This window comes from Somniosus microcephalus, unplaced genomic scaffold (genome assembly GCF_052327205.1).
Source record: "Somniosus microcephalus isolate GS21.2 unplaced genomic scaffold, FLI_Smic_1.0 unresolved_chr7, whole genome shotgun sequence".
In the NCBI taxonomy this organism is placed as follows: Eukaryota; Metazoa; Chordata; class Chondrichthyes; order Squaliformes; family Somniosidae; genus Somniosus; species Somniosus microcephalus.
The window spans coordinates 26,545,808-26,559,580 of NW_028225185.1; the positions used below are offsets into that span (position 1 = coordinate 26,545,808).

The 13,773-nt window shown below is 54.2% G+C and overlaps 1 protein-coding gene across 1 annotated transcript in view; it reads left to right on the forward strand.

The window, feature by feature from the left end:
• Positions 1 to 13,773, forward strand: part of irak1 (interleukin-1 receptor-associated kinase 1) — a 60,635-nt gene that overhangs the window by 41,302 nt on the left and 5,560 nt on the right. The window contains 12 exon segments of the mRNA XM_085978801.1: positions 3,634 to 3,749; positions 5,045 to 5,249; positions 7,545 to 7,613; positions 9,671 to 9,732; positions 9,734 to 9,854; positions 9,856 to 9,870; positions 13,087 to 13,146; positions 13,148 to 13,306; positions 13,309 to 13,350; positions 13,352 to 13,504; positions 13,506 to 13,577; positions 13,580 to 13,742. Of these exon segments, the coding sequence (XP_085834927.1) occupies positions 3,634 to 3,749; positions 5,045 to 5,249; positions 7,545 to 7,613; positions 9,671 to 9,732; positions 9,734 to 9,854; positions 9,856 to 9,870; positions 13,087 to 13,146; positions 13,148 to 13,306; positions 13,309 to 13,350; positions 13,352 to 13,504; positions 13,506 to 13,577; positions 13,580 to 13,742 (1,237 nt within the window).

The following is a 13,773-nucleotide window of genomic DNA, read 5'->3' on the forward strand; positions in this document are numbered from 1 at the left end:
CTTCAGTGATGTGGAGAGACTGGAGAAGCTGGGGTTGTTCTCCTTAGAGCAGAGAAGGTTAAGGGGGAGATTGACCAGAATGGTACCAGGGATGAGGGACTTCAGTGATGTGGAGAGACTGGAGAAGCTGGGATTGTTCTCCTTGGAGCAGAGAAGGTTAAGGGGAGATTGACCAGAATGGTACCGGGGATGAGGGACTTCAGTGATGTGGAGAGACTGGAGAAGCTGGGATTGTTCTCCTTAGAGCAGAGAAGGTTAAGGGGAGATTGACCAGAATGGTTCCAGGGATGAGGGACTTCAGTGATGTGGAGAGACTGGAGAAGCTGAGATTGTTCTCCTTAGAGCAGAGAAGGTTAAGGGGGAGATTGACCAGAATGGTACCAGGGATGAGGGACTTCAGTGACGTGGAGAGACTGGAGAAGCTGGGGTTGTTCTCCTTAGAGCAGAGAAGGTTAAGGGGAGATTGAATAGAGGCGTTCAAAATCATGAGGGGGTTTTGACGGAGTAAATAAAGAGAATCTGTTTCCAGTGGGCAGGAGGGTCGGTAACCAGAGGACACAGATTTAAGGCGATTGGCAAAAGGGCCAGAGGGGAGATGAGAAGGAATGTGTACGTAGCGAGTTGTTGTGAAGGCTGTGGAGGCCAAGTCACTGAATCTATTTAAGAAGGAGATAGATAGATTTCTAGACACAAAAGGCTTCAAGGGGTATGGGGAGAGAGCGGGAATATGGTATTGGGATAGAGGATCAGCCATGATCATATTGAATGGCGGAGCAGGCTCGAAGGGCCGAATGGCCGACTCCTGCTCCTATGTTTCTATGATCTGGAACGCGCTGCCTGAAAGGGCGGTGGGAGCAGATTCAATAGTGACTTTCAAAAGGGGAATTGGAGAAATACTTGAAGGGGAGAAATGTGCCGGGCTGTGGGGAAAGAGCAGGGGGGAGTGGGACTAATTGGAGAGCTCGTTCAAAGAGCCGGCACAGACACGATGGGCTGAGTGGCCTCCTGTGCTGTCTCATTCGATGTACAGGCACTTTGGTGGAATAATTCTCACCCAGCCCCTCCTGATGTTGTCGGTTCCTGTTTTAGATGTCGTTTATATTGAAAGTGTTTGCCCCAGTGAGTAGCGCAGGGACACAGGCCTGGAAGGCTCGAGGCCGCATCCCGGCCTGTGCAGAGTTGGCTAATCTCAGTTGGGGCACTGCCAATGTGCCTTAGCGCCCTGAGATTAGGCAGAAGGTTACTCGGAGGGGAGGGGAGGGGAGGGGGTTCCCTGCTGCTGATCACCGCCCAGTGGGGAGGGGTCCCCGCTGGATGGTGGGTGGCCGCGAGTCGCCGGCAGGATCAGATTTGGTTGCGATGCTTTCCTCCGGTCGAATAGCGCGGCCAGCGCTCGCCGCCTGGGCTCCTCGGTGAAGAATGGCCACTTTGGCCGTGGGTACCAGGCAGCTTGCTTGGGCCCCTGTGCAATTTTGCCACCGCGATGGCAAGTCAGTACGGCTTGCAGAGGAGGGGCTGAAAACGGATGAGGCAATGGAGAGGAGGGGTTTACCATCCCTGAAGGTAGCCCCCATCTTCCGCACGTGAGCCAGATATAGAAACATAGAAGATAGGAGCAGGAGTAGGCCATTTGGCCCCTCGAGCCTGCTCCACCATTCAATGAGATCATGGCTGATCATCCAAACTCAGTACCCTGTCCCTGCCTTCTCCCCATATCCCTTGATCCCTTTAGCCTTAAGAAATATATCCAACTCCTTCTTGAATATATTTAATGAATTGGCCTCAACTGCCTTCTGTGGTAGAGAATTCCACAGGTTCACCCACTCTCTGGGTGAAGAAATTCCTCCTCATCTCTGTCCTAAATGGCTTACCCCTTATCTTTAGACTGTGACCCCTGATTCTGGACTCCCCCGCCATCGGGAACATCCTTCCTGCATCTAGTCTGTCTAGTCCTGTTAGAATTTCATAAGTTTCAATGAGATCCCCTCTCATTCTTCTAAACTCCAGCGAGTATAAGCCCAATCGACCCAATCTCTCCTCATACGTCATTCCTGCCATCCCAGGTATCAGTCTGGTGAATCTTCGCTGCACTCCCTCCATGGCAAGAATATCCTTCCTCAGATAAGGCGACCAAAACTGCACACAGGCTGTTTGAGGGCGTCACGGCCCAGCTCTGTGTTGTCATTACCCCGGACACTCCCTCCCCCACCCCCCCCCCCCCCCCCCCCTCGCAAACCTTTCCACTGCGGAAGCAGGTTAGCCAACTGCCAGCACCCCCTAGCTTTAGCCCAAAGTTCACACGAGTAAAACTGAGCTCCCCTCACAGTGGGGAAACCTCAACATCCGAGCTGTGGGGCCTGTGGGCGTCGGCATCGGGGCTCGGCTGCAGTCGAGCGGCCTGGGGGGACACCCTGCCAACCATCACTTGGGCAAGGGACCGGAGGGCGGCTGGTTTCAGGAGCGGGCGGCGGGACATCGCTGAGCGATCAGCAGCCTAGTTCGCGCGGATTGAGGTCGAGCCCCGAGACACCTCCCTTTTAGACTGTTCAAAGCTACAGAGCCGTCCAGCGTGTGGAGTCCATGTCGCCGATCCATCGCGTCCGCGTGGCAGCGCTGGGCTTCCTGTAGTTGGGAGCAGCGCTCCGGGATTAGGGAGAGGGAAAAGCCACCATGGGGTCCTGCCCCTGGTCGCTGCCTGGTGAGAGGATTCGAGTACAGGAGCAAGGAGGTCTTGCTGCAGTTGTACAGGGCCTTGGTGAGACCACACCTTGAGTATTGTGTGCAGTTTTGGTCGTCTTATCCGAGGAAGGATGTTCTTGCCATGGAACGAGTGCAGCGAAGATTCACCAGACTGATACCTGGGATGGCAGGAATGACGTATGAGGAGAGATTGGGTCGATTGGGCTTATACTCGCGGGAGTTTAGAAGAATGAGAGGGGATCTCATTGAAACTTATAAAATTCTAACAGGACTGGACAGACTAGATGCAGGAAGGATGTTCCCGATGGTGGGGGAGTCCAGAACCAGGGGTCACAGTCTAAGGATAAGGGGTAAGCCATTTAGGACAGAGATGAGGAGGAATTTCTTCACCCAGAGAGTGGTGAACCTGTGGAATTCTCTACCACACAAGGCAGTTGAGGCCAATTCATTAAATATATTCAAGAAGGAGTTAGATATATTTCTTAAGGCTAAAGGGATCAAGGGATATGGGGAGAAGGCAGGGACAGGGTACTGAGTTTGGATGATCAGCCATGATCTCATTAAATGGCGGAGCAGGCTCGAGGGGCCGAATGGCCGACTCCTGCTCCTATCTTTTATGTTTCTATCCTGGGCTGGTGTGTGTGTGTGGCTCAGAGGCTAAGACTACTTTTACAGGGGTCTCTCTACTCCTCCGCCTCGCATCTATCTCCTGTCACACCTTCACAACCTATCTCTTCGGTCGCCCCCCCTCCCATCGCCGCTCCCCAGTTCCTGTGTTTCTCCTCTTCCCCACCCCCCCCAGCCCCACAACCCTCGCCACGAAGCGCCTTAGGATGTTTTCACAACGTTAAGCATGCGGGTTGTTGAAGAAAAGTATCTTGGCCTTTTTTTGTTTCCCCTTTTCTGTCTAATTTTCCTCCTCCTGTGCCACAGAACAGCACCGCTCCGCTTTCCTGGCCGCAGCGTCTTGAGGTAGCGCTCGGAGCCGCCCGCGCGATACAGTTCCTGCACTCCAGCAATCCCAGCTTAATACACGGAGACGTGAAGAGGTAATCTCAAACCCGTTGCTTGGCCGCGCAGGCTCCGACATCCCGAAGCGTTAATCTGCCTTTCTCCCTTTTTTAGATGAGGGATAGTATCCGTTTGGTTTCCGTACTAGAGGTCAGAGCTTCAAAATCGGCAGCAAAAGATCCAGAGGGGAGATGGGGAGAGATTTTTTACACTCGGAGAGTTGTCGGGATCGGGAGCGCTCGACCTGAAAAGGTGGTGGCAGGCGATTCCATAAATAATTTTAAACGGGAGTCGGACAGGTGCTTGAGGATCAGGGTTTTTCGGGGTTACAGACAATAAGCAGGGGGGGGGACTAAGCATAACTGCTCTTTCAAAGAGACAGCACAGGTACGACGGGACGAATGCCCATGTGATTCTATCAATTCCATAAGCCCCTCCACCACCTACAAGTCAGGAGTGTGATGGAATACTCTCCACTTGCCTGGATGAGTGCCGCTCCAACAGCACTCAATAAGCTCGACACCATCCAGGACAAAGCAGCCCGCTTGACGGGCACCCCGTCCACCACCTTAAACATCCACTCCCTCCACCACCGGCGCACCGTGGCTGCAGTGTGGACCATCTACAAGATGCACTGCAGCAACTCGCCAAGGTTTCCTCGCTAGCACCTCCCAAACCCGTGACTTCAACCGCCTAGAAGGACAAGGGTAGCAGGTGCACGGGAACGCAACCACCTCCAAGTCTCACACACACACACACACCATCCTGACTTGGAAATATATCGGCCGTTCCTTCATCGTCGCTGGGTCAAAATCCTGGAACTCCCTCCTGTGATATCTTGAGACACAGCATATACAACTGCACAACATGGCTTCCGGTAAGAACTGTACTGCACGTGGCTTTATTATTATATACATCAGTAGTCCACCAGGTGGCGCTATTACACCTCCCGAACAGCACTGTGGGAGCACCTTCACCACACGGGACTGCAGCGGTTCAAGAAGGTGGCTCACCACCACCTTCTCAAGGGCGACTAGGGGATGGGCAATAAATGCCGGCCTGGCCACCGACACCCACATCCTGTAAATGAATAAAAACATTGGACTTACTCGGGTGAAATTACTCTTGCTGACAGTTGTACTGAATGTGGATAAAATCTCACTCTGCACTATTATGATCCTTTCTTTAAATAAACAGATTAATGATTGGGTCAGAATAATAAGAGGGATTCCACATATACTCGGTAATGTCTGTTACGAATATTGCTGAGAGTTCGACCTCCTTCATTACTGGCCCTCTTGCGACTCATTCTGTACGTTCCCCTGCGTTCCAGCTCCAACATCCTCCTCGATGAGAATTTCGTCCCGAAGCTGGGGGACTTTGGACTTGCACGTTTCAGCCGCTACTCCAACAACTCCGGTAAAAGCTGCACCGTGGCTCAGACGCAGATGCTGCGGGGAACGCTGGCGTATCTCCCCATCGAGTACATCAAGAGTGGTCAGCTGGCGGTGGAACTGGACACCTACAGCTTCGGGGTGGTGAGTGCACAACATTCTACCGCTGTCCCTGCCCTGGGAGTGTTTGATGGGACAGTGTAGAGGGAGCTTTACTCTGTATCTAACCCGTGCTGTACCTGTCCTGGGAGTGTTTGATGGGACAGTGTAGAGGGAGCTTTACTCTGTATCTAACCCGTGCTGTACCTGCCCTGGGAGTGTTTGATGGGACAGTGTAGAGGGAGCTTTACTCTGTATCTAACCCGTACTGTACCTGCCCTGGGAGTGTTTGATGGGACAGTGTAGAGGGAGCTTTACTCTGTATCTAACCCGTGCTGTACCTGCCCTGGGAGTGTTTGATGGGACAGTGTAGAGGGAGCTTTACTCTGTATCTAACCCGTGCTGTACCTGCCCTGGGAGTGTTTGATGGGACAGTGTAGAGGGAGCTTTACTCTGTATCTAACCCGTGCTGTACCTGCCCTGGGAGTGTTTGATGGGTCAGTGTAGAGGGAGCTTTACACTGTATCTAACCCGTGCTGTACCTGCCCTGGGAGTGTTTGATGGGACAGTGTAGAGGGAGCTTTACTCTGTATCTAACCCGTGCTGTACCTGCCCTGGGAGTGTTTGATGGGGACAGTGTAGAGGGAGCTTTACTCTGTATCTAACCCGTGCTGTACCTGCCCTGGGAGTGTTTGATGGGACAGTGTAGAGGGAGCTTTACTCTGTATCTAACCCGTGCTGTACCTGCCCTGGGAGTGTTTGATGGGACAGTGTAGAGGGAGCTTTACTCTGTATCTAACCCGTGCTGTACCTGCCCTGGGAGTGTTTGATGGGTCAGTGTAGAGGGAGCTTTACACTGTATCTAACCCGTGCTGTACCTGCCCTGGGAGTGTTTGATGGGACAGTGTAGAGGGAGCTTTACTCTGTATCTAACCCGTGCTGTACCTGCCCTGGGAGTGTTTGATGGGGACAGTGTAGAGGGAGCTTTACTCTGTATCTAACCCGTGCTGTACCTGCCCTGGGAGTGTTTGATGGGACAGTGTAGAGGGAGCTTTACTCTGTATCTAACCCGTGCTGTACCTGCCCTGGGAGTGTTTGATGGGATGGTGTAGAGGGAGCTTTACTCTGTATCTAACCCGTGCTGTACCTGCCCTGGGAGTGTTTGATGGGGACAGTGTATCTAACCCCGTGCTGTACCTGCCCTGGGAGTGTTTGATGGGACAGTGTAGAGGGAGCTTTACTCTGTATCTAACCCGTGCTGTACCTGCCCTGGGAGTGTTTGATGGGGACAGTGTAGAGGGAGCTTTACTCTGTATCTAACCCCGTGCTGTACCTGCCCTGGGAGTGTTTGATGCGACAGTGTAGAGGGAGCTTTAATCTATATCTAACCCGTGCTGTACCTGCCCTGGGAGTGTTTGATGGGGACAGTGTAGAGGGAGCTTTACTCTGTATCTAACCCGTGCTGTACCTCCCCTGGGAGTGTTTGATGGGGAAAGTGTAGAGGGAGCTTTACTCTGTATCTAACCCGTGCTGTACTTCCCCTGGGAGTGTTTGATGGGGACAGTGTAGAGGGAGCTTTACTCTGTATCTAACCCGTGCTGTACCTGCCCTGGGAGTGTTTGATGGGACAGTGTAGAGGGAGCTTTACTCTGTATCGAACCCATGCTGTACCTGCCCTGGGAGGTGTTTGATGGGACAGTGTAGAGGGAGCTTTACTCTGTACTGAGGGAGCGCCGCACTGTGGGAGGGGCGGTACTGAGGGAGCGCCGCACTGTCGGAAGGGGCGGTACTGAGGGAGCGCCGCACTGTCGGAGGGGCGGTACTGAGGGAGCGCCGCACTGTCGGAGGGGGCTGTGCCGAGGGAGCGCCGCACTGTCGGAGGGGCGGTACCGAGGAGAGCGCCGCTACTGTCGGAGGGGCCGCCTTTCGGATGAGACGTTAAACCCTCCTGCTCTCTCGGGTGGACGTATAAGATCCCAAGGCACTATTTCAAAGAAGAGCAGGGGGGAGTTCTCCCCGGTGTCCTGGGGCCAATATTTATCCCTCAACCAACATCACTGAAAAACAGATGATCTGGTCATTATCACATTGCTGTTTGTGGGAGCTTGCTGTGCACAAATTGGCTGCTGCGTTTCCTACATTACAACAGTGACCACACTTCGCAAAAAACGTCTTTCATTGGCTGTGAAGCGCTTTGGGACGTCCTGAGGTGGGGAAAGGCGCTGGAGAAATGGGAGTCTGTCTTTCTTTTAACCGTGGTATTCCAGTGCGATTGACTCCTTTTCAATGAAACGCTTTTTTTTTCAAACCCCCCCCCCCACCCGCCCCTACTCTTTCTAGGTCTTGTTGGAGGTCGTAACTGGAATGAAAGCCCTGGAAAATGAAGGATCCACAAAGCCCAAATACCTGGTGAGGTTCCTTTCCAGCGTAAGCAGATTTCCCCTAGCCTGCTCCCTCTCCGAGCCGGGAAGGGGCGAATGGGTGGTGCAGACATCGACCAACGCTGTGCCTTCACCCTGACCATCCAGCTGTTTCAACTGGGCCTGACGTCGGGGAGGTTACATTAAAAAAATATATACAGGAAACTCTTTTTTGATCCGGGGACCGGCGTGGGTGCCGGTTGATCAAAAAGTCTGGTTTACAGAGAGGTATAGTTACCAAGGTACGAGAGCCCCGTACACGGCCACAGGTGCAGGAGCCCCGGTTGCACGGCCACTAATATGAAGTAAAACTTACCTGAACCTACTCCTGCATTTTGCCGGTGAAGAGAGATTTCTGGTTATTTAGGTGCTGGTAAATCGAGAGTTTCCTGTAATTTATTTGGTTGGTGCAGTGGGTTAGCAGACGCAGGCCTTTCGCCCTCGGTGGCTGAAAGTGTGCTCTCTGGGCAGTCCCGTCTTCGACTGACGTGACCTGTCAGCGTATTTCAGACAGGCCTTAGGCAGGGGGGGGTGTGAGAGAGACACGGGGGTGGGTGGGTGGGGTACGGTGGGGAAGGGCCGCACACGGGCTGCTGTTTTTGCTGCATGTTGGGGTGGAGGGGGGTGCAACGAAGGTTCACTTAGATTGATCCCTGGAATGTCCTGTGAGGAGAGATTGAGTAGAACGGGCCTGGACTCCCTGGAGTTTAGAAGGGCACAAGACATAGGAGCAGCATTCGGGCCCCTCGAGCCTGCTCCGCCATTCAGTAAGATCACGGCTGATCTTCGACCTCAACTCCACGTTCCCGCGCCCGATCCCTCGATTCCCTTAATATTCAAAAATCTTTCGATCTCGGCCTTGAATATACTCGACGACTGAGCCTCCACGGCCCTCTGGGGCAGAGAATTCCACAGGTTCACCACCCTCTGAGTGAAGAAATTCCTCCTCATCTCAGTCCTAAATGTCCTATCCCCGTATCCTGAGACTGTGACCCCCTCGTTCTAGACCCCCCCCCAGCCAGGGGAAACATCCTCCCTGCATCCAGTCTGTCTAGCCCTGTCAGAATTTTAAACGTTTCAATGAGATCCCCTCTCATTCTTCTAAACTCTAGTGAATACAGGCCTAGTCGACCCAATCTCTCCTCATACGACAGTCCTGCCATCCCAGGAATCAATCTGGTGAACCTTCGCTGCACTCCCTCTATTGGCAAGTATATCCTTTCTTAGGTAAGGAGACTAAAACTGCACACAGTACTCCAGGTGTGGTCTCACCAAGGCCCTGTACAACTGTAGTAAGACATCCTTGCTCCTGTACTCAAATCCTCTTGCAATGAAGACCAACAGACCATTTGCCTTCCTAACTGCTTGCTGCACCTGCATGTTTGCTTTCAGTGACTGGTGTACAAGGACACCCAGGTCCCTCTGTACATCAACATTTCCCAATCTATCACCATTTAAATAATACTCTGCCTTTCTGTTTTTCCTACCGAAGTGGATAACTTCACATTTATCCACGTTATACTGCATCTGCCATGTATTTGCCCACTCACTCAACTTTTCTAAATCGCCTTGAAGCCTCTTTGCATCCTCCTCACAACTCACAATCCCACCTAGTTTCGTGTCGTCGGCAAACTTGGAAATATTAAAATTTGGTTCCCTCACCCAAATCATCATTGATATATATTGTTGAATAGCTGGGGCCCAAGCACTGATCCCTGCGGTACCCCACTAGTCACCGCCTGCCACCCCGAAATAGACCCATTTATTCCCACTCTCTGTTTCCTGCCTGTTAACCAATTTTCAATCCATGCCAGTATATTACCCCCAATCCCACGTGCTTTAATTTTGCACACTAACCTCTTATGTTAAATGGTTAGTTTGAGCTTGGCTCCGGTTCGGGCGCAGTCGCGCGGGTTCCGGGGTAGCGTAACGACGCGGGACTCGAAGAACGGCGGCGGCCCCTGCAGGTTAAGTTGCCCCGTCTCTCGCGCTGTGCCTTAGTGACATGAACCAATGCCTGCGCGGGTCCTTATCTTTCGCAAACAGAAAGATATCATCCAGGAGGAGGAGGAGGAGGAGGAAGAGGATGGTGAAGAGAGCGCGGGGGCGGGTGGCTGCGAGGATCTGCCGACGACACTTGGACAGGAAGGCGGGCGGCTGTGCAGGGGCCGCCCCGGTACAGCTCTGCCAGCTGGCCTGCGAGTGCCTCCACCACAAGAGGAAGAAGAGACCCGAAAATGACAAAGGTAACCATTGATTTTGCACTTCCAAAAAAAAACTTAAGAAATGACGACAAGGATGGTCCCAGAACTCTGAGATTCCAACTATCGGGAAAGACACAACGTTAACGTGCAGGTACAGCGAGCAATCCAAAAGGCAAATGGACTGTTGGCCTTTATTTCAAGGGGGCTGGAGTATAACAGCAGGGAAGTCCTGCTACAACTGTACAGGGTATTGGTGAGACCACACCTTGAAACAGAAACATAGAAGATAGGAGCAGGAGTCGGCCATTCGACCCCTCGAGCCTGCTCCGCCATTCAATGAGATCATGGCTGATCATCCAAATTCAGTACCCTGTCCCTGCCTTCTCCCCATATCCCCATATCCCTTTAGCCTTAAGAAATTATATCCAACTCCTTCTTGAATATATTTAATGAATTGGCCTCAACTGCCTTCTGTGGTAGAGAATTCCACAGGTTCACCACTCTCTGGGTGAAGAAATTCCTCCTCATCTCTGTCCTAAATGGCTTACCCCTTATCCTTAGACTGTGACCCCTGATTCTGGACTCCCCCCCGCCATCGGGAACATCCTTCCTGCATCTAGTCTGTCTAGTCCTGTTAGAATTTTATAAGTTTCAATGAGATCCCCTCTCATTCTTCTAGAACTCCAGCGAGTATAAGCCCAATCGACCCAATCTCTCCTCATACGTCATTCCTGCCATCCCAGGTATCAGCCTGGTGAATCTTCGCTGCACTCCCTCCATGGCAAGAACATCCTTCCTCAGATAAGGCGACCACGCCTGGAGTACTGCGTACAGTTTTGGTCTCCTTATTTAAGGAAGGATATACTTGGATTGGAGGCAGTTCAGAGACGATTCACGAGGTTAATTCCAGAGATGAGGGGGTTTGACTTATGAGGAAAGGTTGAGCAGGTTGGGTCTATACTCATTGGAATTTAGAAGAATGAGAGGTGATCTTATTGAAACATATAAGATACTGAGGGGGCTCGACAGGGTAGATGCAGAGAGGATGTTTCCCCTCGTGGGGAAATCTAGAACTCGGGGGCACAGTCTCAGAATAAAGGGTCGCCCTTTTAGAACTGAGATGAGGAGGAATTTTCTTCTCTCGGAGGGTCGTAAATCTGTGGAATTCTCTGCCCCAGAGAGCCGTGGAGGCTGGGTCATTAAATATATTTAAGGGGGGAGATAGACAGATTTTTGCAAGATGGGGAGTGGGCGGGGAAGTGGCTTTGAGCCCAAGATCAGCCATGATCTTACTGAATGGCGGAGCAGGCTCGAGGGGCCAAGTGGCCTATTCCTGCTCCTATTGCTCATGTTCTAACGGGCTAGGGCTCAATTCTCCAGAAAAGCCAAGGCTGAGGGGTGACCTGATGGAGGACTTTAAAACCATGAAGGGGGTTCGATAGGGTAGAAGTAGAGAAGAGGTTTCCACTTGTAGGGAGGTCCCGAAGCTAGGGGCCATGAATATAAAACAGGCACCGTTGAAACCAGCGGGCAATCGTTTACCTCGGATCCAACACCCGCACAAGTTGTCGTATTGCTCATGAACCGTCCGTTCCCCCCAACGCCCCCGACCCTTGATGTTGAGCAACAGCCCCAACACCGATCCTTGCAGATAATCGCAAAGCGTCTGAGGTACAGAAGCTGACTCTCTGAAGGGCAGTGACCGTTCTGGAGGTAAACTAGGAGGGGGTCGGGCCGCCGTTCAGCCCCCACAGCCACTGCAAACAGGCAGACAGCGCCTGGGGTTTGATGTCTGGCCTGCAGAGCGGCACCTCCGACCACGCAGCCCTCCCTCGGCATTTTGTTTTCCCCACCCCGCCTCCTTCCTGGGGTGCGGGTTCCACCCCCAGCCTGTGCTGACTCAGTTGTTCTGTTGGTGACCTTTTAATAATAGTGCCTTTCATGACCAGAAAAGAGAGATTTGCATCTCTCCAGCGCCTTTCACACAACCTCAGGACGTCCCAAAGCGCTTCACAGACAATGAAGTGCTTTTTGAAGTGTGGTCACTGTTGTAATGTAGGAAACGCGGCAGCCAATTTGCGCACAGCAAGCTCCCACAAACAGCAATGTGATAATGACCAGATCATCTCTTTTTTTAGTGATGTTGGTTGAGGGATAAATATTGGCCCCAGGACACCGGGGAGAACTCCCCCCTGCTCTTCATCAAAATAGTGCCATGGGATCTTTTACGTCCACCTGATAGAGCAGACGGGGCCTCAGTTTAACGTCTCATCCGAAAGACGGCACCTTTCCGACAGTGCGGCGCTCCCTCAGTACCACCCCTCCGACAGTGCGGCGCTCCCTCAGTACCGCCCCTCCGACAGTGCGGCGCTTCCCTCAGTACCGCCCCTCCGACAGTGCGGCGCTCCCTCAGCGCCGCCCCTCCGACAGTGCGGCGCTCCCTCAGCGCCGCCCCTCCGACAGTGCGGCGCTCCCTCAGCGCCGCCCCTCCGACAGTGCGACGCTCCCTCAGCGCCGCCCCCTCCGACAGTGCGGCGCTGAGGGAGCGCCGCCCCTCCGACAGTGCGGTGCTCCCTCAGCGCCGCCCCCTCCGACAGTGCGGCTCTCCTCTCAGCGCCGCCCCTCTCCGACAGTGCGGCTCTCCCTCAGCGCCGCCCCTCCGACAGTGCGGCTCTCTCCTTCAGCGCCGCCCTCCTCCGACAGTGCGGCTCTCCCTCAGCGCCGCCCCTCCGACAGTGCGGCGCTCCCCTCTGTACCGCCCCTCCGACAGTGCGGCGCTCCCTCAGTACCGCCCCTCCGACAGTGCGGCGCTCCCTCAGTACCGCCCCCCCTTCGACAGTGCGGCGCTCCCTGAGCACTGCACTGGGAGTGTTGGCCTGGAGTGGGACTTGAACCCACAACCTTCTGACTCCGAGGCGAGGGTACTGCCCACTGAGCCACAGCTGACAACAAGCTATCGGCCGTTCATTTCATCGTCGCTGGGTTCAAAATCTGGGAACTCCCTCCCTAACAGCACTGTGGGAGCACCTTCACCACACGGACTGCAGCGGTTCAAGAAGGCAGCTCACCACCACCTTCTCGAGGGCAACTGGGGATGGGCAATAAATGCTGGCCTTGCCAGCGACGCCCACTTCCCAGGAACTAATTTTTTTTAAACGTGGGCAGTGTAATTGTTTGTACACCGAGCGCTTTGAGCAGTCTGGGAGATGCAGTGATGCTGCGAGCACACCTTCACGTTCCTCTCTCTTTCCCCCACAGGTTTACGAGAGACTGCAGGAGTTGAAGAAGCATCTGCGGGGCTCCGGCCCCCCCGGCAGACCAGTCCCCCTCCGGCTTCTCGGCAGCTGGGAGCTCGGACCCCGCCCCTCGCGCGGCAGACGCACTGGCGGATAGATTGCAGCGCAGCTCGCTCTGCCCAGTGGAAAACACGTACAGGTTCGCCTCGCTGTCGCCGGCCAGCGGTGGATCCGCCCCGCTCGGCGCACCGACTCCAGCCTGAGCTACCCGTCGCAGGAGAATTCAGGGCCGCTTGAACTCATGCCCCTCCGACTCCGCCTCTCCGACCCCGCCCGGGTTGGGCTACAGGGCGCCGGAGACCGAGAGGCGGCGGGACGCGAGCCGGTCTCTGTCCCAGCACGGGCGCGAAGCCTCCTGCACCTCTACCTCGTACGGCAAGAGCCCGGGTGACCCTCCGCAGCGCGACGGGCTCCCTCTCCTTCAGCAGCCTGTGCCAGCCGGTGGAAAGCGACGAGAGAGCTCGATGGACGATGGCGGCGGTCGTGACGGCGGAAGCCTGTCCCCTCAGCGAGGGTCCGGCGGCAGATCTCGGCATCGGCCGCCCGTCCGTCCAGGACTCGACCCCCAAGCCGCTGCCAGCAGCCTGCGCCCCGCCTCCCTCCCCAAGCACACTCCCCGTGCCGGTCACCGAGCGGGTTACCCGGACTG